Source organism: Acomys russatus, chromosome 15 (genome assembly GCF_903995435.1).
Source record: "Acomys russatus chromosome 15, mAcoRus1.1, whole genome shotgun sequence".
In the NCBI taxonomy this organism is placed as follows: domain Eukaryota; kingdom Metazoa; phylum Chordata; class Mammalia; order Rodentia; family Muridae; genus Acomys; species Acomys russatus.
The window spans coordinates 15,200,792-15,226,366 of NC_067151.1; the positions used below are offsets into that span (position 1 = coordinate 15,200,792).

Sequence of the window (25,575 nt, forward strand, 5' to 3'; positions counted from 1 at the left end):
GGACATGGAAGAAGACAGCCTTTGCTTTTTGGGCCCTCTCTCTCATTAGCAAGTTTGTCTTTCTGCTGAGGTGTTACTTGGGGACATTAGAACCTACTTGTGATTTCAACATAGACTGAAGACCAGCTGAGACATCCAGTCCCATAAACTGAACACCTACCAGATTTATTAGCCTTTCCTTTGGGAGCCAGCTATTGTTGGACTAGCTGTACTACATACAGCCTGTAAGCTATTCTAATAAATGCTCTCCATCTCTCTGTGTCTGTCTGTCTGTCTATCTCTCTCTCTCCCCCCCCCCCCAATTATTTCTGTTCCTCCAGAGAACTCTGACTAATGTTGATTGCGGTAACCAGAAGTGATGTGGGTCTTCTCATCTCAAATAATTTGATTAAAAAAAAGTCCTTCACAGTGTGCACAGGTGCTTCTGTTTTGATTGACTCCAAATTTATTTAAGTTGGTAAGCAAGATTAGCCACCCCAGTTCCTTCTCTCAATAAACTAGTAATAAAAGGAAATTCCATACCTCACAAAACGCCTGAGGAAAAACCATCATACTTATTGGGGAATAATAGGAAACAAAATGAAAAACCTGAATATTTCTCCCTAAAACAGAAAGACAGGTATGTCTAGTGTCACTGTTTGTATTAGTCTCTTTCCCAGTATTGTACCAATGTAATTAAGGCTAGTGTATTAGGGTTCTCTAAAGAAAAAGAACTGATAGAACAACCCCTTAAATCCCTTAGGAATAAATTTAACAAATGAAGTGCAAGATTTATACATATGACTAGGAGAATTTAGGGGTGATATAAGCCAATGTCATCCCATGTTCATGAACATGCAGTGTTGCTTGGCACAGCACTTCCTCCCCAAATTAATTTTCTGGCTCAGTGCAGTCCCTACCATGATCCTACTAGGCTTTGTAGAAATTGGTAAGCTGGGACTATAAAAGATTTATATGAAAATTCAAAGTGCTTAGACTCTCAACACAACTTGGTAAAACTATAGCAAAGTTTGATGCCTTGTGCTTCCTCACTGTGGATCTTACTGATAGAATTGTAGTAGCCAAACATTATAGCAATAGCAAAAACAGAGACATGAGTCAGCCGCCCATAACTGAGAACTCCCAGGTGAACACTGACATTCATGTTTAATTGATCTTCAACAAAAGGATCCAGGCAACGTGGTGGGGAAAATGATACTCAACAGATGCCGCTGGGACAACTGGAAACTCAAAGAATGGATTTGGTTTTTCTTTGTACTGTGTGCTAAATAGTTAAGTAACATAATATGGCTCACATACTGAAGGTCAGAGCTACATCTATAAAACACTGGGAGAAAACAGAAGAACATGCTCATGGTTTGGTGAGTTCTTAGAAATGACCCCAAAGCACAAATTTATCAAAGAAAGCGACTTACCAAAATTAAAAACAAATTTACACTTCCAAAGTCAGTAGTAATACAATGAAAAGATGAGTCACAGACCACAGGAAGTACCTGCAAATCCTGTCAGATAAATGGTGCCCAGAATGGGTAAAGAATTCTTGCCTGAGAAAGACAAGAGGCTCTGCTTTAAAATGGTCAAGGGTTAGATAGGCATTTCACCATGAAAGGGGTCTGAATGATTAATAGGCATATGAAAAAGTGCCCATCACTCGTTACTAGGGAAATGCAGGGTAGAATTCCAGTAAGACTCAGTTGCATATTCACCAGAAGAGCTGCATAAAAGGTTACTTTTACTGTCAATGGGGGGAGTAACCCCCCATCACTACTTGTTTCATGAGTGTAATGAAGTGCCAGGACACATAGGAAGCGACGGTGCTTAGCTGCTGGAGGACATAGATTATTCTCCGCATTTAGTTCATTTTAAATGATACTTTCATTCTTTGAGAATTTGTACATGTATGCAATGTATTTTGATCATATCCACCCACTTCCCAGCCTTCGGGCCAGAGGTGAGTTGCCCTCTTAGGCGTGCTGGTACCCCTTCAGCTCAGACTCCAGTGGCATGCCAGCCTGGCAAACACTGGAGGCTTTCCTAGAGAGTCATATAATCTGCTTGTGGTTGAGAGGTGTCATGGTGTCACTGGAATAGACCAGCAACAAAGGAGGGAAGAGGAAGAGCTGGCCGATGCATGTCTAACCAAGCTCATCATCATCATCCAAGGCCCTGGTGTTTGCAGGCGTAAGCAGTGAGGAGGAACTTAGCCCCGCTTTCTACCCTCCACACTCCTTCTCTCTCTCTACGTAGGACCCAGAGTCTTGTGTGTGCCCGGCAAGCACTCTACCCTTGAACAACACCTCCAGCCTGGAAGAACTGCTTTTAACTTAAGGGCATGCAGCTGGTATAATAGCTCAAGCCTACAATCCTAGCATTTGGGAAACTGGGGCAGGAGAACCGCTATGACATCAAGGCCAGCCTGGGCTACAGAAACCCTGTCACAAAACAAACACAAGTACTGTATGCCTGTAATACCAGGACTTGTGTGGCAGAGGCAGCAGGGCTGCCACAATTTCAAGGCCACTTAGTCTGTGTTGAGTTAACGGTTTCCTTCCAGATTGAAACATTCCAGCTGAAGGGCAGCTTTCTCAATAGGAAGGTTAAATAACTCAAAATACTTCCGGAAGTTCCCAAAACTGACCAAATTCACTAGGCCCCTCCCCACCAGAGTAAGCAACACAAGCCAGAGTTACTCTCAGGCTAAATAATCTAATCTGAAATGCAAAGATGGCCCGCATACAAGCCAAGCTGCAAAGAAAACGCTGAGATGAGACCAGCTTCCTGGAAAAAAACAGAAACCAGCTGAGCTGCCTGGAAGAGGTTTGGGGCAGAGTCACTGGGAAGGACACCCTCCAAGCTGCTGAGCTGCCTGCAGGCTGTGCAGTGTGCTCCAAGTTCCCAGCTTTTGTGAGCTGTCACCCATGCTGGGGTGGGCTTTGAGTCATTTCTGCTCCTTTAAGTAACTGCTCAGCCATACCCATGTAAGTAACTCCAGTAAAGGTCATTGGTTCACCTAGTTGGACTTTGGTGGTTTCTACTTTAGTCTGTTATGGGATCCTCTCTAGAGTGAGTAGATGTGTGTGTTGCATCCCCCAGGAAATGTCATGTCACACAACAGTTCACACAGTAAGGTCCAAGCCAGCCAGTGCTACACAGCAAGGTCCTGTCTCAGATAGAGAGGGAGAAGAAGAAGAAGAAGAAGAAGAAGAAGAAGAAGAAGAAGAAGAAGAAGAAGAAGAAGAAGAAGAAGAAGAAGAAGAAGAGGAGGAGGAGGAGGAGGAGGAGGAGGAAGAGGAGGAGGAGAAGAAGAAGAGACCCACATTTGATGGTCTCTGAACTGTCTCCAACCCCACATTCTCCAAAATGTACTCACAATTGTGCATTTTATACAACTGGCAAAACGTAAATTATTAGAAAGTCTTCAGCAGCTCCCAGGCTCCAGTACAAACTAAGCACAAAAAGTCCCTGCCCTTGTGACCAACTGCTTCCTGTGTCTGCTGAGTCTGCTGTCCAGTCCATGCTGAAGCACTCTGCCCCAGTACACGGCGGCTTTCCTGCCTCCCCATTAGCCTTTGCTAGTCCCAATGCCTTAAGTGTCCGATATTACCTTCTCTCTTCTCCACATAGCAAACGGCTGTCCTCTAGCTCAGCTAAAATGTCCCGACCCCTCTCTGTCTCGATCTCCAGTATGCTTTCAACTCACGTGGTCCCCTTAGCACTTGGTACCTAGGTACTACTGGTTTATTACCTTTTCCTATATGGATGCATCACTTCCCATTAGCTAGAGCCAGGGAAGCCATTCCTCCAATCTTTGTTCCCAAGAAGAGAAGCAAATATCAAATGTCTGTAGAACAGACAGGCATGTGTGCATAAAGGAAAGCTAGCAGATCAAGTCTGGCTTCTCACTGTACACAGGGCCATTAAATTGACACAGAACAAGAAAGACAACGTTATTAAGTTGGCTTAAGGAGAGGACAGGTGACTCTTGTCACAAGCATATCTTGCTGGAAAGCTGATTTGGAAAGGGTTTAGATGGCCAGAGGGTGTTTCCACATTGTCTTATAACAGCTCAGGTGATGGATACCTGATCTTAATTGCCTAACAAACATTATATCCTTGAGCTTTTTGCTTAAAAAACAAAACAAAACAAAACAAAACAAAACAAAAACCAAAAACCAAAAAGAGTCTCAGTCAGGCAGTGGTGGCACCCACCCTTAATCCCAGCACTCAGGAGGCAGGGGCAAGTGCATCTCTGTGAGTTCAAGGCAAACCTAGTCTACAGAGTGAGTTCCAGGACAGCCAACAACGCTATACAGAAAAACCCTCTGTAGCCCAGGTGGGCCTGCAACTAACCATCCTCCTGTTCGAGTACTGGGATTACAGGCATGAAGCACTACACCTATGCAAGTCCTCATACATAACATATATATAACAAATATAACTTGAGGGGGTGATCTGCTCCATGTCCCTTTTGCTGGTTGGAAAACTTGTGGTGATAAAAATAAAATGAAAGCATTTAATTAGAGCTTGCTTGCAGTTTCAGAGGGTTAGTCTATTGTGGCACACAGGCAGGCATGGTGCTGGAGGAGAAGGAGCTGAGAGTTCTTCTACATCTGGATCCACAAATCATCAGGAAGAGAGAGACACAGGGACTGGCTTGGGTTTTTAAAACCTCAAAACTCACCCCCACTGACACTTCCTCAAACAAGGCCATGCGTACCCAATGAGGCCACACCTCCTAATCCCTTTCAAGTAGTGCTACTCCCTGATAACCAAGCATTTGAATACATGAGCCCATAGGTGCCATTCCTCTCCACAGCCCAACAGCTGATACCAGGACTTCTGGCTTCACATGATCTCTATGCACATACCCTCATATGCCAAGTACAGTCGCTTAGCTCGCTTTACTCCCCTGGAAGATCTGTTTGAAGATCTATTTGAAAGCAGACAAGTAGCACCTAGAAATTTCCATCAGAGAAACCTTGCAGTTCCTTCCTCCAGAGAAGGAAAGTTTGGGGGCTGGAGGCACAGCCCAGTGTCAGAGCAGCTGCCTGAGGAGCGAGGTCCCTGGTCTGTTCACCAGCACTACAAAGAAACAAATCAATAAGAAAGTTGGTTTTTGTTTTGTTTGTTTGTTGTTGTTTTTTAAGACAGGGTTTCTCTGTATAGCCTTGGATGTCCTGGACTCACTTTGTAGACCAGGCTAGCCTTGAACTAACATCGATCCACCTGCCTTGGCCTCCCAAGTGCTGAGATTAAAGGCGTGCACCAATACCCCAGAAAGAAAGTTTTGTTTGGAGTGGGAAAGTTGAGACGGTCTGGGAGGTTATCACTGCATACTTGTGATCTGTAAGAATAACTTTTGAACTGGTTCCCTAGCCTCTACTCAGTCTTTCCTCCCAGCTTGGATGCTGCTGTAAAATACATTTTCTTGAAGTATATCTTAATGTAACATTTGATTTACAAAAGGTGTGACTGTAACTCCTTACAAAGCATAATTTTGTAACAAAAATAACAAAAGGACCACCCAGCCAAACTGGACCATTTACTATCTGTATGACCTTCAGCCAGCCCAGGCTGTGCCTGCCACCCTGAGCTAACCACTGTCTGCGGCTGTGACATGTGCAGCATTTGTATTCCGTTTGAAAGAATGCAACTTTATTACTTCTTTAGCCAAGCTGAACACTGCTGCCAGGTCACTCACCTTGGAGGTCTGAGTGAGCACTGCGCTGTGCATTACCAAGGACAGGCTTAATTTCATTAAGAAATGACTCCAGGTGCTTATTTCCAGTGTGTGCCTAAACCACATTCTTCCTTTTCTTGCCAACTGTTTCTGATGAGGCTATGAATGTGTGTGTGTGTGTGTGTGTGTGTGTGTGTGTGCACGCGCACACAGACACACGTGCGCATGTGTGGCTTGGCCTTGCTCATGCTAAACAAATGTTCTATCAATAAATTTCAGATTAGTATGAGCATGCCTGGTGCACAAGTATATTTGGAACTTTCTAGAAGCAGAATGTTAGATTACAGCATTAGGGCATGAAAATATGTAATCATGTAAACACTGTCCATGTTTCCCATTTTTCACTTCATGGCATGATTTTTTTTCTTACCTCCTTCGCACCTTTTTCACATAGCTGGGCCAGCTTGGCATGTCTCTCCAGTTGTGCACAGGACAACACTGGCTCATCGTCCAGTTAGGCTCTGCTGTCGCCTCATTTTAATCGAAATCCCCCACATCACCTCGTGCCCCCGGCTCTCCTTCATGAATCTTAACCCTGATCACATCTACCCACCAAACTTTCACCGAAACACCCACTCCCATAGCAGGCAGCACAGCCTGCCCCTTCCGTGACATCTTGGAGAGACGGCTTCAAGCTACCTAGCTGAACACATGGACATGCCAACTCAGGCAGCTGATTAGACTGTGGGAGGCCCACACTCCTGACTCTTGCTGGCACGGGCATCACTACTGCTTTTGGAGCGGCTTCCTTGACAGCAGGGTTCTGTGGAGTCCCTGGGGAAGTAGGCTGGGAGGAGAGAGGCCTGTGAGCAGGGCTGGACGCTGGTCTGGAGATGGTGCTGGGGGCAGAAGGGCAAGGACTGTCTGCTCTATAATGCATGGCCGCAGAAGCCTGCTGCGCTCCCAGCTTTCCTCCTCCTCTGGACCCTCCTTTCTAGCCCAATTCCATTCCTTCGTGCCAGCCATGTATGTAGAAGCCTGGGGTTGGCGTCAGGGGCGCTCCTCTGTTGCACTCCGCCTTACTGTGAGGCAGGGTCCCTCAACCAAAGCCAGAGCTCACTGACACAGCCTGTCTTGCTAGCTAGCTCATACCAAGGACCGAGCCTCCACCTTCTGGGGGTGAGGTTATCAGCATGTTGGCATGCTTACCTGGCATTTTTGTAGGCTCTAGGAATCAAAATTCAAGTCCTTGCTTTTGTGTAGGCACATTAATCACTCAGCTGCCTCCTTAGCCTTTTTATCCACTCGTGTAAAACTGTTATTTTTAAATAACATCAAGATAATTGATGTCCTACTATGGTAACGCTTTTTCAAATACACACTTAGCCCAATACTGCCCTGCCCATCCCAGGGCCAGACATACTCCTGACTGCAGCAGGAAGGGAATGGAGAGATGACAAGGACTAGTACACGCAGCAGAAGATTGGCTTGGATGAGGTGGGCTCTCCGGTGGAGAAACCGCAGCACCCTGGATGCCTGGAGTGTTTATTACACCGACTAGAACAAGGAGGCAGGACCACTGCGTACAGCTGAACAAGGATGCAGGGGTTGCAGTAAACAGCTGGACCAAGGCCACAGGGTCAGCGAATCTCCACAGGAGCCGTCTCAGCAGGAGAGCAGGTTGGAAACATCCCAGGCTGGGGTTAAAAGCCTACATATTTTTGCACATCATATCACTATCTGCACATGAAACAGAGGAGAGCTTTGCCCAAAAAAATCCTCTGAGGTTCATTTCCCCTGCAAGGGGTTGGAGTTGGGGTGGGTGGGGCTTGACATTTTCCTTGGGTCTAGGTCTAAGGTCCTTGATATGGCTGTGCCCACATCTACAGCACACACTTACTTAACCTCACTCACTCGGGGCTCCTGGGCTCCCCGCACGTACAATAAAGGCAGAAGTATCTAGGGGAGAAACTTCCCAAACACAAGGGCTGAAAACAAATAATGCTCATGTCCCAAGCTACTCCGCGAAGTTCCTCTTGGATGCGTTTAGCTCGGTGACACCTGCCTCTGAAGCATGATACCGTATTTCCAGCAGGGGCCACTGGAAAGCCATCCACTTCCACAACTTTCCTCTTACCTTCCAGCTGCCCCCCACCTTATTCCTGGAAGAGTACAACACAGGATCCAAAGAAGACATTAGTTTCCAACTTTGAAAAAAAAAAAAAAAAAAGAGCTCAGCTTTATTTCTATGAAATCTTGTGAGATGATTTGTAAATATAAAGACTTTTCAGTACAATCACATAATCATTTACTTAATAAAGCTCCTCCTTCTGAGACCTAGAGGGTCAAGAGGCACTTGCTGTTTACAGACAGGTCAGATGCTGCGCAGTCGGCCATTTCTGCATGGATGCGTTTCATTATGATTTGCACTTGTCAGCGTCCTCCTCTTCAAACTCCACTAACGGCGCATGTCTGTTGGCCTGGGCGCCTTCTTTGAAGAACACCTTTTTTATCCTGCCGTTCTTGGGAGCTTTTATGGTATGCTGCAGGGACAGAGACAACAATGGCAGCCCTGCCACTGAGGGCGAGGCACACACCAAGCCAGGAGAGGCAGACGCACATGAAAAACAGCTAACACCTCCGACACTTTGTAGTTTCCCTACAGTGCATTTGTTTGTACACGTCACCATCCACCGAGAAAATAGGAACACTTTTACAGTTGAGAAGAGTCAATACTGAGCAGTAACATATTAAAGGACATGACTGGGGAGCTCTGGTCTAACTAGTAGTCGTAACCTGGTTTTACATAAGCCTCTCATGTGGGAAGCTTACAGGAAGTACTAGGACTCGGGGTGTAGCTCAGTGTACCTACTTAGCTGCACAAGACCCTGGGATCAATCCCAGAATCACACCACAGTACTGACCCCGGAGCTTTACCGGGGACGGTCCAACTTCAACCGGTCTGTGAAAGCAGGTCTACAAAGCTTCCAGAGTGAAATGGATGGAGTGTTTGCCTGGGGCTAGGAGCCACTGGCCTCCAGTCTGCTGCTTGTCATCCTGAATTCAGCTTCAGGAAACAGCAGCAGGGAGTGTTGGGCCGGCATACTGCTGCTGCTGATTTCACTCTGCTCAGAATGACAGGTGTGGCTTCACAGAATGAAAATGTATTTACCAAAAGGTTGGCTGCTTTAAGTTCTTTCAACTAAAATCTAGCCGGTTCATGACCTTTAGTATTTAAAGTGTTATTAGCCCATCAGCAACATAGACTACAGCTAGGCGGGGCCGTCCCCAAGGCCGACTCTGCACCTGACCTGGACTTCACATACCTCCATCTTCATGGCGATCATGACCATCAGAGAGTCTCCAGCTTTCACTCTGTCTCCAGCTTTCACGAACACCTACAGATCAACGGATGCGTTAAAACGTGGTCCTTCTCGCTCTCCAGGGCTGGTACATGAACAAGCCAAGCAGAAGTGCATGCCTACATGTCCGTGCTATTCGCCAACGACAGACATATGCACCAGGTAAACTGGAAGCTGCTAGGTCCACCCAGCATTGCTGCCACCGTTGGCTGTGTGTATTCTTAGCTTGATTCAGATGAATGGATTTATATAACTTGGGTTTTTTTTTTTTTTCAATGAGTGTGTAATTAGGTCAGGCATGGACATCTGGGACATATAAACGACACGGAAGGACGGATACCTGTAAATGTCTCATACAGGGTGGAGGATGAAGGTCCTGACTAGATTTCTAGTTTAGGAGTTGCTTACGACAGTCTTTCAAATCTGTAGCGTCTGTGCTATAAGTGTGTAAATAGTTCTCACCTGAGAAGTGAACACCGCCACCAAAAGAACACTCCTCTCTTCAGTTCTACAAGTCCCAATGAGCTGATACAGGGCACATGTCTTTTTGGCCTGTTACTAAACAGTCCATAACAACATCATTGGGAGAGCTGGATCTTAGTCATGAGCAACAAGCATCTTTGGATGCTCCAAAGACCACCCGATCCTCAATGATGCTTCTTCAGTACAGCCTCCTGAGGCCGATGTGTGCCCGCCCTCAGATGTAGGATGAGTGTTCTGTTCCCCGCAGCCCTCGCCGTGGGAGGCTGCTGTGAACTGAGTGAGAGTGAGCAACCGAAAGGCAGGTCTGAATCGGTCAGCTCACAAAGCGGAAAACAGGGGGAGATCAAATGATTATTTTTGTCTTCTGCGAGTGTGAGGTCCAACAATATACAGCCGAATTCAATTCGTTTTGTTTTGTTGTTGTTGTTTTTGCAGTGCTAGAGAGAATGAACCAAGGCCTTCACTCTACGTGAGGCAGGTTTTCTGTTACAAAGCCACATCTCTAGTCATGATGGAACTGGTATGACTTACTGTACTGGGGAGACCAGATATCTAGGCCCCCCAGAAGTTAGATCAGCTCACTCTCCCATATGAATGCCTGCATCCTGCTGCAGTTCATGTTGAAAGATTAAAGCCAAGGTGACAGTGTGGAGCTAGGGTCACCAGGGATCTGCTCCGTCAAAGAGAAAGACCAAGAGAGGTCTTGTGCCCTTCGGTCATGTGGGAAAAGATGGTCTGCCCGCTGTGAGACCAAGAAGGAGACTTGTCAACAGCGGTATACTCTGTCAGGAGATTTCCCCAACCTCCAGAACCATGGAGAATAAACTTATGTAGTTTCAAGTCCTTGGTGTATGGAATTGTGAGCTAGCATCCCACACAGACTAAGAGAAGGCTGTCCCCTGATTGTGCCCGGAGACGACATCAGAGCACGTGGTTGGCTGGGTGTGGAGGTATGTGCATGTAATGTTAGCCCTTGGAGGGCAGGCCAAAACAAGTGTTCTAAGTCTGAGGTCAGCCTGGGCTACATACTGAAACTCTGTCTCAAACCCACAAAAACAAACAACTTCCTCTCCTACCCGCACCCCACCCTGAGCCATATGGGTCTCCCCAGTATCAGCCTTCTAAATTAATTTTAATGCATATGTAATTAGGCTACTATTTCATGACAAAATTGTTTGTCGTCAAATTTCACATTAAAATGCTGAATTTTTACATGATGGTTGGTGAGCGTTCTATGTTCATTCTTAAAAATACATCCTGACTGGGTGTGGTGGTGTGTACCTGAGAAGCCAAGGGAGGAATTCAAACTCAGGTGACCCTCCTGGGTTCAGTGTGCCAAGTTGCCGAGATCACAGGCTCTAGGCACCAGGCAGGACACACTGGACTGCGATGTAAACTCTTCCCTTCAAACTAGCAGTCTCAGGGCTGCAGAGGTGGCTCAGGGGTAAGAGCACTGGCCGCGCTTCCAGAGGACTCAGTTTGCTTCCCCGCATCCATGTGGAAGCTCAGCATCTCTAACCCCAATCCCAGGGGGGTTCTGGCCTCCGTGGGCACTGCACACGTGGCACGGAGACGTACATGCAGGCAAAACACCTCACACATAGCAAAAGCAAAACAAAACAAAAACAAACAACTCCCTCAGAAGTTTTCGGGTGGAGTTCAGATGTGGAGTTTTTATGTATGTCTAAAGCTCTGGGTTGGAATTCAGATGTGCACGCACGCACGCACGCACGCACGCACGCACGCACGCACACCTCAAATCAAGTAATCTTTATCAAAAATATTTAAGTAGCTATTTACATTGACAATTGAGCCACTATACCTATAATCTTATTGTTTTCTTGGAGTGCTTTCCAATGAGTAAAAGTTAGGAGGGGAAAGGCTATACAAAAAAAAAAAAAAAAAAATAGGATGCACAAGACTCCACAAAGATGTCCCAGAGCCACTGCTGGCGTCATTTCACAGCTGTCCCCGATTACCTTTTCAATGGTTCCGGTCATAGGCGCGACGGTACCTCCCTGAGTTCCTTCTGGGCCCACCGGAGCCAAGAACTTCGGTACGGGAATGCCGATTTCAATGCTGCCTTCCTACACCAAACAGTGAACACAGAGTCAAGATCTCGTCTGCTTCACTGCTCCACCTGAGGCACTGGTAGTTTTCAAGTTATCACTAACTGTCCGTTGTCATCGATGCCCGGGTTCTAGTAAACCTTATGATCTTAACAGTTTGCCAAGCCTTTCTCAGCCTCATCTCCCATGACACAGAGGTAAAGGTGTAGATGCCTCACCAGGGATGAAGAAGCAAAGGACAGGACTGTGGGTGACTTGACGGTCCCTTTCTAGATGGATTTTTAGCAGCATGGAGAATACAATCTACAATGAGAACTTTACACTTATATACACACTATGCCATTGACTGTCACAATTGGATAAGGTTGGTATGCTTACAAGTCAAGGTTATAAATGGCAGACTCAAAGCCTGGGGAGTCTTAACTGTACAAGGTCACACAGCTGCTGAGTGGCCTGGCTAGGGTTTGGTCCAGGACAACCTTACCTTTCAGAGCTCTCTGCCTTTCCATGCCCTGCCTCCCAGCCTGGCACGCATATAGTGTTGGTGGCCACAGAAAGGAGCAGCCCAGTTCAGTCACTAAAGCTATTTCACCACTAACACTGTGGCCTTCACAGGGTCCCATCTTTCTGATGGACAGCCTACTCTCCTTTGACTGAGGACTCACTGGTCATCAGGTTTTAAACCTAAGCAAAGCCACGCGTGCCAGGAGTCCCCAGTCTGGACTGCTTTCCCAGTGTTCACCTCCTCCCCTAGCCCCAGGGTTCCAAGCCTGGGTAAAGTATGAGAGGACACCAGCACTGAGAGCAAAGCCTCTGACACAGAGAGTGTAAGCTTCATTTCTGAATGCAAAGAAGAAAATTATCATGTCTAACAATGAGAGTCAGAGGGAACAAAACAGATAAACAGAACTAGAGGTAGTAGGTATGTGGCAAAAAAAAAAAAAAAATATGGTGAGGGAAACAGGGAGGCGTGACGTCAGTGGCTGCAGGAGGCGGGGCGGTGAGGCTTTTCAGTGAAATGCTTCTGGTCAGGCAATTCCATCCCAACCCCAAGAGCGATATCATCAAACCAAGACATGGCAGCCTATACCCAATCCTAGCACTTGGGAAACTAAGGCAGGGGCATGGCCACGAGTTCTAGCCCAGCTTGGGCTATAGACTGAGACCTCATCAAAACAAGACAAGAATGGGAGACATCACCGTGGAAAACAGGTAGATAGTGTTGTCCAGGATGACAAACTTAGATTTCCTGGTTACTCCATCAACAGAGGACTTCAGGTAGGTACAGCCTCCCTCGCTGGAAAGATCGCCAAGGACTCGGAAGGTTTTATTTTCAATCTGTGGAGGGGGTTGTGGGCGGGGGAGGAGGAGAAAGTCTTTAAAATGAATGACCGTGTAGAGATAATAAGATCAGAACATCTTTATCATTAGCACTTTCAAGTGCATTTTTTTTTAAGGAACCAGGCAGAACTCCTCCTCCCCACAAGATTCCTAATCAGAACAATTTAGATACAAATAACAGTAAGATAATTAAAAGGATAAAAAAACCCCTAATATGTTATCCATATCAGTATAATGCCACAGATGACAGTTCACTTGAGAATGGGAAGAGCAGCAGTAAAAAAAATCAAATAAATGTACAAATCAAAGGGCTGGAGAGATGGCTCAGCAGCGATGGGCGTGTGTTGCTCTGGCAGGACCTGTGTTTGGGTTCCTGTACCCATGACTAATAGCTCCTAATCGCCGTCAGCTCCGGCTCCAGAGGATCTGATGGCCCCTTCCGTCCTCCTCATGCAACGTCCTTCAGTGGCGCATACCCACCCTTTACACATACACACACATTCAACACAAATAAATAAATAAACAGAAACCAAGCAAATGTATTCAGTTCAGCCGGCTATATTCCATGCCGGCACTCATTTTTGAGTTCTTAAGCTAAATGCAGCTTTCCTGTGCCAGGGTCAGCTATGAAGCAGAGCAAAGCTAAGACACCAGAATTAGAGAGCACGTCTTCCATCTCACCAAGACACAGGTCTGACCCACGTCTGTGGTTATGATTTGTAGAGACCAAGGAGCTGGGGACTGACCACACTTGCCCTGCTCTCAGAGGCTGGGCCAGAGGACAACATAAGTCTCAAGGGAATTGGAAAAAGGACATGGTTTTCTGTTTTAAAGAGTGTTTTCTAGAGCCGGGCATGGTAGCGCACGCCTTTAATCCCAGCACTAGGAGGCAGAGGCAGGCAGAGTGCTGTGAATTCGAGGCCAGCCTGGTCTATAAAGTGAGTCCAGGACATCCAAGGCTACACAGAGAAACCCTGTCTTGAAACACTACAGAAAAAAAAAAAGTATTTTCTCCAATATACATACAAGAAAAACTTTCCCTCACACACAGAAAATCTTATTTAAAGCTTTGTTTTTCTTTTCAATTCCCAACATACTATTTAAAAAGTCTGTGTCTGTTCTTTGTAAACATGCTGTTTGGGCTGAATTTAAATAGGTTACATGGTAGTATTTGTATATTGATTTTCATCTCCCAAAAGTTAAGCATGACATTTACTCTACTTTGGAAGATACCAAAACAACTGTTTGAATATCTGTGAAATCTTAGGGTATAAAAGTTTGGTCTAGCCAGGTGGTGGTGGCTCATGCCTTTAATCTCAACACTTGGGAGGCAGAGGCTGTGAATTCAACAAGGCCAGCCTGGTCTACCAGGCAAGTTCCAGGACAGACAGGGCTACACAGAACAACCCTGTCTTGAAAAAAAAAAAAAAAAGTTTTGTCTAAAAATTCTCAAAAGCACATTTGTTGTCATGAGCCAACCAGGACAAATTGCCAATTTACTAGTCAGTGCAGAACAAGGAAGGGTCCCCACACTAGAGGCACCAAGATGAAGCACAGCACACTTATCTAAAGTGGGCAGACTTCCCATGGCTCTTCTGAAGCTGAGAGAAAACCGTTGTGTCTGAAAGCACTGGATATTGCTGATAATCCATTCTGTAAAATTTGAAATCTTTCGGTTCATATTAAAAATGATATATTAGTTTACTGAACGTGTAACTGAGTCACTACATTTCAACACCTTTTTAAAGAGCCAGGCAAGCTGGCCCAGTGAATGGTGCCTGCCACCAAGCCTCGTGACCTGAGTTTCACCTTTGATTCCCAGGACCCATATGGTGGAAACAGAACCAAGTCCCATGAATGGTCCTCTGACGTCCACTCGGGCTTTATGACACATGCATGTCCCCCTCCCCCAAATGAATAAATAATAAGGACCTTCTTAGCATTCCCTTGCCAATAGACTTCTTTCAATTAAGGACTTAGCATACGCTAAGACAATGACTTAGATCCCTTGGGTTTTCCAACAGCCATTTAGAAAGACTATAAAACCAAACTGTTTTTACATAGGACTGAGATGCTATCTGGCTCTTTAAACATTTTCCCCCTGATGAGTATGGAGCAGAATTCTGTAGAAGCCACTGGCCCTCTGAGAATGTTACCCTTAAAGATGACTACTCTAATGGGTATTTGTGTGAGCTTAGATTTTTGTTTTCTCTAGTGTTCCCAGAACTCAACAGAAACAAGTGGTTGGATTAAAATATAGATAGGCAAATGTAACAGAGAGAAAAATTCCCCAAGAAGACACACCAAAAGAAAAAGAAAGCCATCACCCTTAAGTCAACAGTAATAAATTTCATAAATCAAAGCATCAACACCTTACCACTTTGTACCCATTTAAGATGTCTGCTATTAAACAACAAGAAACAGGGGAGGGGCATCACAAGTACCTACAGCCAGGATGCAGACAAACCCCTGTGCACTCTTGGTGAGAATGCAAAATGCTGCAGCTGCTACAGGAAACTATGGTAGTTCCTCAAACACGAAAAACAGAATTATTGCATGATGCAGCAATTCTACTTTTAGATATACACACAGAAAGTCAAAAGCACTTTGAAGAACTATCTGCACACAGCCATGGCTAGAGCATTTCTACAATAGCCAACAGTTACAAACGACGCCTTTGCATCCATCTCTGGATGGATAAAGAAAGACAGCTGATGAAAATTATCTCCCTCCAAAAGGAAGATGTGCTACCTGAAGACATTGTACTAAGTGAAACGTGCCAGGCACAAGGGACAAATATTCAATTATTCCATTTATATCAGGTACCTACAGTAGGGAGCTCATGGATGGAGGAAACACAACAGTGGTTCTCAGGAACAGAGAGGGCGAGACTCTAGCTCAGTGGCTCTCAGCCTTCCTAACCCTGCGACCTTTTAACACTGTTCCTCCTGTTGTGGAGACCCCCCCCCCCCCCACCCGTCGCCATAGAATTATTTTCATTGCTACATTTTTTTTTTCTTTCTGTTTTTCAAGACAGCGTTTCTCTGTGTCACCTTGGCTGTCCTGAACTCACTTTGTAGACCACGCTGGCCTGGAACTCACAGTGACCCACCTACTTCTGCCTCCCTGAGTGCTAGGAGGAAATAAATGTGTGCGCCACCATGTTTGGTTGCTACTTCTTAACAGTATTTTTGCTACTGTTACAAATTGTAATGTAAGTATCTGTGCTTTCGGGTGGTCTTAGGAGTCCTCTGATTTCCCAGGCCGAGAACCACTACTGTAGCTGCTTAACAGGTGACAGAATTTTAGTTTCAAAAGATGACAAAAAAATACCCTACGTTGTCACACTAACTGCCTTCTACATATTTGTGTGTATGCCAGTGGATCCGCGCTACTCTAAACCTTTGGCAGAAGTGCTCCTTTTTGCAAGGCTAACGGCTGACATAGAAACTTACGTGTGGCCAGTGTGCTGAGAACAAGGGGTTACTGACTGCTCACACACAGATGGGCATCTATAGCGCCCTCTCCAGAGCCCAGCACCGTGGAAGAGGAGTGAAAATAATAATAATAATAATAATAATAATAATAATAATAATAATAATAATAATAATAATAACAACAATAAGAAGAAGAAGAAGAAGAAGAAGAAGAACAACAACAACAACAACAACAACAACAACAACAACAACAACAACAATACCCAAAAAACAAAAGCCAGAGAATGAGGAGATTAACTATAAAAACACTGAACACCCAGACAGAGAGGTTTGCAACCATGGACACACAGGAACTATACGTACCTACACAAGGCGTGCTGGAAACTGGGCTCTGCAATATTCTATTATGGATGCAGTGGGGCCCATAAGGCCTCCTGCCTGAAGTGGGGGGGGGGGAGGGCGTGGAGGAATAGGGAGGAGGGGAAGGGGGAAGGGAAGGAGGAGGGGCCTTGGAAGCCAATGGTTGCTGGAGAAGGGGTACTGTTTTCTTAAGTGGTGTAACCAGCAGTGAGTTGCTAATGCTCCAGCAAATGGCTCCCTCCCCATGGGTACAGAAGCAATCCTAACTAGCTCCATGGACGAAAACAAAGTCATGAGAGTTGGAGAGGACTAGTTGGGGGGAAAAAGTGTGCGTTGGGGGCCAGGGGAAGGATAAGAGGGCAACGGAAGAGAGAATGTGTTCACAATACATTGTATTTATAACGGGAAAAATAGAGAAAGAAGTAAAATTTTTGTTCTTTTTTTGTTGTTGTTCTTATTTTTAAACAGCTCTGTTGAACAGTGCTGGTGCTGGTGACACAACAATGTGAATGTAATTGTGCCACTAAGCTATATACCTAATTTTCCAAATTTTTCTACTAGCTCTTTGCACTTCTTACCTCTCAATAACTTTTATAGGGTTCCTAAGCCTGAAAATTCAAGGGCTGCTGTTTTGGTGAATGTGCGCACATACCAGAGAGGCTTATTGCCTGTTTCATTCAAGGCTATTCTTTTAGCTAAGTTTTTATGCTTTAAAGTAATCACAGCCAAACTGAGTAAACAAGTCAGAAACAATACAGGGGCGATTCCCTCAAACTGTTCTGAAATAAAAAAGCACATGGCATTCTCATTACAGTTACAATAGGCAAAGGCTCAAGGGAAACCTGAGAAGGAAAATTGACCCTACACAGTGTGAGGGAGACAGGATTTGGCTCTGAGCTACAGAGCAGAACCAACAAGGCTTACCTGCATGTCATATGACCCGTCATGGTTGTACGTCACAGCTATGACCACATCTTTATGGACAAAGGAAAAATTAAAGAAGAAAAAAAGAGAAAGAGAGAGAAAACATTATGTAACAAAGGAGATGGCAAAGTTGTGCCTCTCAACTTGAAGTTAGTCAGCTAGTCAAAGAAAAGGCAACATCTTAACTCCCAAGGATACAATGCTTTTCTTGCCAAAGTCCCTGACTAGGTTCAGTAGCTAGATTGGCAAACCTTTCTCTTTTGAAAATGGACTTTTAATATTTCACATCTTTTCACCTGCACACAAAAGCTACAGTTGATAGTGCAGAAAATACAATCAAACAGCAAAGAGAAAGTCTGACTTGAGACCCAGGTCTGCCATCCGGTTACCTCTGTGTTCTTGGCTGTCATTTTTCCTGTGTGCCTCCGCTGGCCAGCCATTACATGGGTGTGGGAATGTGATAACTAAGTAAATGTGAACATGCCTAAAAACTAATAGATCATAAGAATAGAAGAAATTATTCCTACTGTACACGAATATGGAATTGGGTGAAGACTATTCTCCAAGTTGAAAATCAGAAGTTTTGTATAGATGTTTTCATGTAGTGTCTCCAAGGCCCTGGGTTCAAGCCCCAGCAACAGACACTTTTGTGACCAGAGTAATGCAAGTTAACGCCATTTGAACTCCCGAAGTCTCGGCATCATCTGGGTGCTTCTGACTTGAACGTGTTTAATCTTGAACTTCTCCGGATCCCTGATTAGTTATGCGCTGCATGATGCTGACACCTTGGGATGAACATTTCAGGCCCGGTATTGTCCCCTTCTGCCTCACAAGCGCCACGCTGGCATGGCTATTTTCCTGCTATCCAGTCTGCAGCCTTTACCCTGGCCCTATGCTTTCTACATCCAGTGGGCAGCACCCAGCTGCCAAGCTCTTTCCTTCCAAAACCTGTCTTATGAGTCTCTTCCTTCCTTTCCTCATGCGCTGAAGACATCTTCTGGGTCCTCCCTCCTTCCCATTTCAACCCTTGCAGTTCACAGTCAAACTACTTTCCTGGTAATAAGGGCCCACAGCATGTGTGTACACACACACACACACACACACACACACACACACACACACACACACACACACACACACAAACAGGCACAAAAATTGATTTAATTCTTCTCAAAATGTATTAGCATAGCTGTTTAAAAAAGTTTGACACTGGGTGGGTAAAATTCTCCACCGTATGTATTATAAATTTGCTTTAAATTTTTTAGGAGAAAATGCCTTCAATTATACCAGATCATATTTTTTCAATTATAAAATAGTGAAAGTGTTTAAGTGCCAATAATGCAAATAGAATTATAGCAAAGATTTGATTATAATTTCAGAGTGAAACTGTTATTCCTTCCCCCAGATATTTTTGTTTCCCACCAAAGAATCTCAAACAGCTCGCTACACATTTAATAAGGCATGGGCATTCAGCAGTGTAGTGTTATGTAAGCATGCATCAGTTGGAGCACAGTGTGGAACCCGGGCTTGAATTATTTTTGTATGACCTTTGGAAAATTACTAATATCTCAGCTTTGTTCCTGGCTAAGAAGGGTTAGCTGTTCACAGTAAAGGTGGTACTAATAATAGCATGGATTTTATTGGCCTTCTCTGAAAAGTGCAAATGAGATTACCTCTGGAAAATGTTCAACATCATATCTGAAAACATTCAATAAATTTCAGCTATTATTATTATTGAGGGCCAATACAGGGTTCTCTGAAACAAAGCTACCAGTAACAAAATAATATAAAATATTCAAGTTATAAACATAGCACTGGAACATTTGGTCATTTTTATAAAGAAAACTCATAAATGCCGTGGGGCTTCCAGCCTGGGATGCTCTCCTCATCTCTGCTCTTGCGCAGTTTTCAAAGACTCCCTGAATATTTGCATTCAGAATCAATTACCTTTGTAGAATAGACCTTTAAAAAATGTATAGTGAACACCAGTCATGTTGGCTTATTTGTTTTTAAATGGAAACTTCTTAATTCAGTACAATTCAAAATAGTACTCAGTGGCTTAATGAAGACCCACGCCAAACAGCACAGTTGGTTCATCGGAATGACTACAGAACGTGTGGCTTTTCTGTTTAGGCTGCAAAGGCCACTGCAGTTTCCCTGACTCTGATACATGCATTCAGCAGAGTTAGCAGAGTTGCTAACAAGACATTCTCAGACTTTGGAGGTTGCTTTGCATGATGACAGCAATACATGCTCCAGCCCAAGATGCAAGGAGTGACCACTATGCGATGGAGTGGAGGTGGGATCTGCAAACTTCCTTGGAGACCACCCAGTGTAAATCTAGTAATGTCGTCTAGGCTAACGACGATGTAACAGTCACAGTGCAATCAGCTTGCGAAGGATGTATTTGCTACGTGGGATCTATGGTCTCTAGAGACAAGGAGCTCCTGCTTTCCCCAGAGAAGGGGGTGACAGACCTGCTGTCAGGAAGCTACCATAGCTCAAGGATACCTCACACCGTCGTCCCCAGAACACTTCGCCTACACTGGCTTCTCATGCAGACTGTCCTCTGTCAGAAGGAACAGTCAGTAGCTCCCACAGCACTCTGACCCTCTGTATTCTGCCTGGTCATGACTCCTTAGCCATCTTCTAACTTTACGTTGAACCTTCTCAAACTGGTACAGTTGAAAACCAAAGCCAAAACCAGAACCACCTAGCCGGAAGTCTTAGAGCAAGCATGGAGCCAGTATCAAAAGGCGTGGGGATCCAGAATGCTCTATGCTGAGTGGCCTTCATTAGGTCACCCTTCTTTCTGTGCTTCAGCATCTGCACATGAGCAGTGACCCCCTCGTTCCCCTTAGAAAGCTGTTGTGAATATAAACACACTCACGCGATGAACACTAGATGGCAGCTCTTCAGCGACCCACTTCACCCGGATCTCAAAGCCTGACTGAACAGCGGCCGACCCTCTGCCTGACAGTTCTGAACACCATTTTCTTACCTAAAAGCAATAGTCTCTGAGCAGGAGAATGGCAAGCAATAAAAAGTACAAACAACCGAGGAGAGACCTTGCCGAAAACTATACCCTGGCCACTGGCTAATTCTTTGCCATATTTAATTTCAGTTCTTTGCTAGCTACATCTTATAGCCTATTTTCAGAAGTGGGGAGAAAATGTGGCCCATGAACCCTGTGACCCTGAGCCCATCAACTCCACCTTGGCCATTTGAAAACTCATAGCTCCCTGGGCATGGCCAGGCTGGAAGTGTTTCGGTTTAGTGTGTATGATCCTACACTCTGCATGTCTCTCGTAATGAACCGTCACTCACCATTTTCCCCGCTCCGCAGAGTCATGTTTCTGGTGTAGGAGATATTTAGTCTCCTCCCGCTGCTGAATGAAAACGGAGAGAATTGATCTAGAAAAAATTTAGAACACAACAAAAAAATTACAAGTATCAAGCCCTCCAGAAATGTATATGCTACAAACGTGAGCATAAACCACGGTCCTCAGTGTGTGTCCCCTGCAATTGCTGCTTTAGCTTTAAGGTGGATATTCTCGCTTATATCTGGAAGCTTCTCTGGAAGAGTCTGAGTATCTGTAAGTCAGCTCTTGTCCTCTGGTGGCCCAGAGGTCCCCATGGTGCCCTGGTCTCTACTGTCCACTGCGTCTCTGTGTCACTGGCCCAGCTCTATGTGCTGAGGTGCACACGCTCTGCCGGATTCAGCCCGCAGGCTGTGGTATAACTAAACTGGAGCTATCTAGCGTGAAGCCTGTAACTGTGGTATTTATACATTTACAGAGTAAAGGAACAAAGTGAGAAGAGAGCACACAAACATACAAACACAGTTGTATCCTTTAAGCTTTCAGTAGAATGATCTTGAACAAATCTAAAAGTCAAAGATGCTGACAACAGAATCCCACAGGAGGCTAAAAGGACGGCATAGTAGACAACAGCAGTAGCCGCTGTTCCAAAGGGCCAGGTTCAATTCCCAGGTAGATGGAGGCTTACAACCATCCATAGGTCCAGTCCCAGGGTATCTGATGCCCTCTTCTGGCCTCCACGGGCACTGCATGCATATAAAGCACAGACCCAGATGCAGACAGAACACCCATACACATAAAATAAACCAAAACAAAAAATATAATAATTCTAGTAATAAAATATAAATAGATATAAAAATTATTTTTACTCCAATGTTCAGCATTATCCTGAGTAAATACTGTGGGGCAAGTTTGAAATATCTTGTATTAGTTAAAGAGAGCTTTCAATGCAGGGCTGACGGAAGCTGTAAGCCATCCTATGAAGTAAAGGAGGTTGGGCAACCACCCAGAGCATGCTTGAAGAGCAGCATACATGTGACAACCACAACAGGTCCTTCCACAGTGCACCCTCTGACATCTCTGCAGGGTCTAAACCTCTGCAGACAAAAATTTAATCACAGGACGGAAAAAAAGAAGGAGATTCTGGGAGACCAAGGGCACTGCTGTCGATACAGTGGGAACAGGGAAGCCGGCCATGAGGAGTGGTGGGTGCACAAAGCTAGGACAGCATACAGAAGGAATAGCATTTGCTTAGAAAGAGACACAGCTCTATGTTAGGGCATTAGCTGAGCTACATTGAATGAGGTCAATAGCGCCTGCGTGCGCACCTATGATATATGCGCTTATGTTTATAAAAGTGTGCGCTTGTGATATACGCATGTGTGCTTAAGCACTTATGACATATGGAGAGTTCTCGTCCACACAAAACCATCTGCAGGAGATAGGATCGGCCACTGGGAGTGCTAAGGCAAGGATGACTCACAGAAAGAGAAGTATGGTTCTCGCTGGTTCGGACAGCCCAGCAAGGGAAGTGAGGAGCATTCTGTACCTTGTGTGTGCAGCCTGAAAGCGCTGGTCACATCTCTCTCTTTGAGGATGAGCCCCAAAGCTGCCTGGCACACAGACTCGTTGTCTAGGACGCTGTCAGTGGGCAGCAGTGCCTTGTGGTGTTGAGGGATGAAGTCGGTGTGCACATTCCCAGCTTCAAACTCCGGGTGGCCAGCGAGGCGGAGCAGGAAGTCCACGTTGGTGCGCAGGCCGACAACCTAGGAAAGGAAGCAAACCCAGGGTCCTGCTGATACGGGACAGTGACTGCTCAATGACCGACTCCGGTGTCCCGTGCCAGAAGGTCACACTCCCTGTCACTGGACTTATCACTGCATATCTGAACTTACACTTCAAAATGAAGCTTAAGAAGAGAAACCGGATGTAGGAGGCGGTACAGCAGCGGGGTGTAACTGGCTCACGTTAGGAAAATGATGAATGTTAAAAAAAAAAAAAAAAAAGACATGAAATCTATTTGCAGGAGACCAATGATTGTTTGTTAGAACATTCCACAAAATAAAATGACTGCAAATGCAGGCGGGATTGTGATACTGGAGAGGGCGCAAGAGTAAAGTGCCTGAAGGAACTTCCTTCCAACTCTAAACTCCAGTTTATTCATGGATATAAAAATTAAAAAGAGAATAATACTATCCCTAATTCACTTCCCCCTTTTTAAAAAAAAGGTTAAAGATAAAGGTAACTGTGGCTTGGGTTCATGCATTCATTCTCTCACTTGTCCATTCATTATTTCATTTCTGAGCAGTTTTGGCGGCAGGCTCTGACACAGGCTCTGACACAGGCTCTGGGGACAGTGAGAGACAAAACAGATACAGCGCCTGCCTTCAACAGGCCCTGAAAGAGACTGAGGCTGGCTAAGGTGACGGGAGAGCATCAAAGTATCCTGCTCTAAAGGGAACAACTGGACATGGACCCCGGGGAACCTCCCCTAAGGGGGACAACGGCCCCTCTCTGTGCTGGTGCACTGAACGATGGTGTTGAGAGCCATAGAAATCATAGATTTTACACGAATTAATATCACAATAATTTAAAGTCTTCTTATAAATCCTTCTGTGAAGTGAAATTAAGGTGGTTGGGACTTTTTTTTTTTTTTTTTTTTTTTTTTTTTGTGGTTGGGACTTTTGCACCAAGAAAATTAATATGATACAGAAAAATAAATTCTGTCAAATGCATGAAAATGAAGATTGTTATTTTTTTTTTTTTTTTTTGTTGCTGTTGTTGAAGAAAACTGATTAGACTCACTCCAAGAGTTGGCTTTATTTATAGAAGACTAGATTTCACTGAAATGCACTGAAATGGTTGTATTTCTGCAGTCCTTTGTTTTCCAACTGAAAGAAAGAAGTGCTCAAAGCCTGCATTTGCTGATGCTTGGGGGACTTGCTCTGTGAAGACCTGTTTCATGTCTGACAAACAGGAATGTAGGCACGAGGGGCTCACAGCAGGCCTCTGGCCACAGCTCACTCACGTTGTACTGATGGAGGCTGTACCTCAGTTTCGACAGGGCTGACTGGCGATCCGAGGCCCACACAACGAGCTTTGCTATCATGGGGTCGTAATGCACGGAGACCTCATCTCCTGGAGTGGGGAAACAAGGGCTTTAACGCCAGGACTCTGCGAGCTGAAACAGGGCCGCCCAAGACATTCGTCCCTGTCATCCACGCTCACCCCTCACCGACTCCTGCATGGCAGGTGCACTTAGCACAGCTCATTTTCAAGGAAAACAAGGCTCCGAGTGATTAGAAAACTTGTTCAAGATCTAACAAGGATTGAGAGACCCGGGCTTTACCGAGCGATTCAGGGACACACAGGCTGGCTTTCTCCATCCTGTCTTCTTTCCTTTTCTCTCTTTGGATGTCAAGGCCAAGTCCTACCCTCTCATAGTAGTAACCTTAGTTCCACTCGGAGCTTCCAAGCCTCAATTCCTTGGGCCCACCAAATAGGAGAGAAACCATTCCTGTGGGGTCTACACAAGCACACCGTGCACATACACACTGACCCACCCAGCCTCACAAAGTGACTGAAAACACAAACTGTAAAACAAGAACATGCACAGTGATAATGCAGTTAAAACCGGGCATGGTGGTGAGAGCCATGGTTCTAGCTCACTGGCAGGTGACAGCAGGAGACTCACTCGAGCCCTGGAGTTTAAGTCCAGCCTGGCCTCATCTTAGAGAAAAGAAACCAGTGAAGAATTTAGTCAGAGCAATAGCTTTGACCTTGTTTCATGTTACCTTGCCGGACTCCAGTTTCAATCCTTGTAGACGTGTCTGCCTGAGGGGTAGAGAGATGGACCAGTGGTCCAGCCCCTGGCATGAAGTTATTGTCGGGATCTTCTGCATAGATTCTAGCCTCGAAGGCATGGCCCTGCAGAGGGATTTCCTCCTGGCTCAAAGGAATCTTCTCTCCGGCTGCAATCTGGTAACAAAATAGTGCTTGTCGTGAAAAATGCATGCTAAGAGCTGCTAACAGACCTACAGGTCGACAGTCTTGCTTATGCCCTGTGGAAAATGGACATCTGGATTCTGTAAAGCAGTCACATAAAAATAGTGACTGTCCATCCCCTTGAGTGTAGGTAAAGCTGACACAGACCAAAAAGCAGGGTCAGCTTGGGGACAATCTATTAATTATCAGGGGTAGAGAGTTTTAAGTCCAGAAAGACTATTTGATGGCTCATTTCGAAAAATTGGTGTTTACTACCATGAAAGCCAAACTTTCTTACTGGTAAGATACTATTTTCATTTACAATACAATACTCAGTTCCCCAATCATCTTTATATGCTCACTTTGTGTTGAAAATTACATTGACATCCACAAAAGGGGGCTGTGACCAGCCTATCTATACTCTTATTTTTTACCACCAAGTGAGTGACAGTAAGGCAGAAAGGAGAACCAGATGTTTGTGTGACCCCAGATCATAAGCCATGATCATTCATTGTTACTAAATACTTGTCATTTTGGCTCTTATATGCCAATTCAATATTTCACTCTTCAATTGATATGACTTGGAAAAAGCTAATGAAGAATTTGTGGCCACTT

The 25,575-nt window shown here is 45.1% G+C and overlaps 1 protein-coding gene across 1 annotated transcript in view; it reads right to left on the minus strand.

Annotated features, from left to right (window-relative positions):
• Positions 1-7,904: 7,904 nt before the first annotated feature.
• Mccc1 (methylcrotonyl-CoA carboxylase subunit 1) overlaps positions 7,905-25,575 on the minus strand; it is a 41,158-nt gene continuing 23,487 nt past the window's right edge. Inside the window, exons 11-19 of the mRNA XM_051157065.1 lie at positions 24,771-24,954; positions 24,005-24,114; positions 22,526-22,742; positions 20,984-21,070; positions 17,657-17,706; positions 12,795-12,932; positions 11,505-11,612; positions 9,007-9,078; positions 7,905-8,223 (exon numbers count right to left, since the gene is read on the minus strand). Coding sequence (XP_051013022.1) covers positions 8,098-8,223; positions 9,007-9,078; positions 11,505-11,612; positions 12,795-12,932; positions 17,657-17,706; positions 20,984-21,070; positions 22,526-22,742; positions 24,005-24,114; positions 24,771-24,954 — 1,092 coding nt within the window. The 3' untranslated portion in view covers positions 7,905-8,097. The remainder of the gene's footprint in view (positions 8,224-9,006; positions 9,079-11,504; positions 11,613-12,794; positions 12,933-17,656; positions 17,707-20,983; positions 21,071-22,525; positions 22,743-24,004; positions 24,115-24,770; positions 24,955-25,575) is intronic.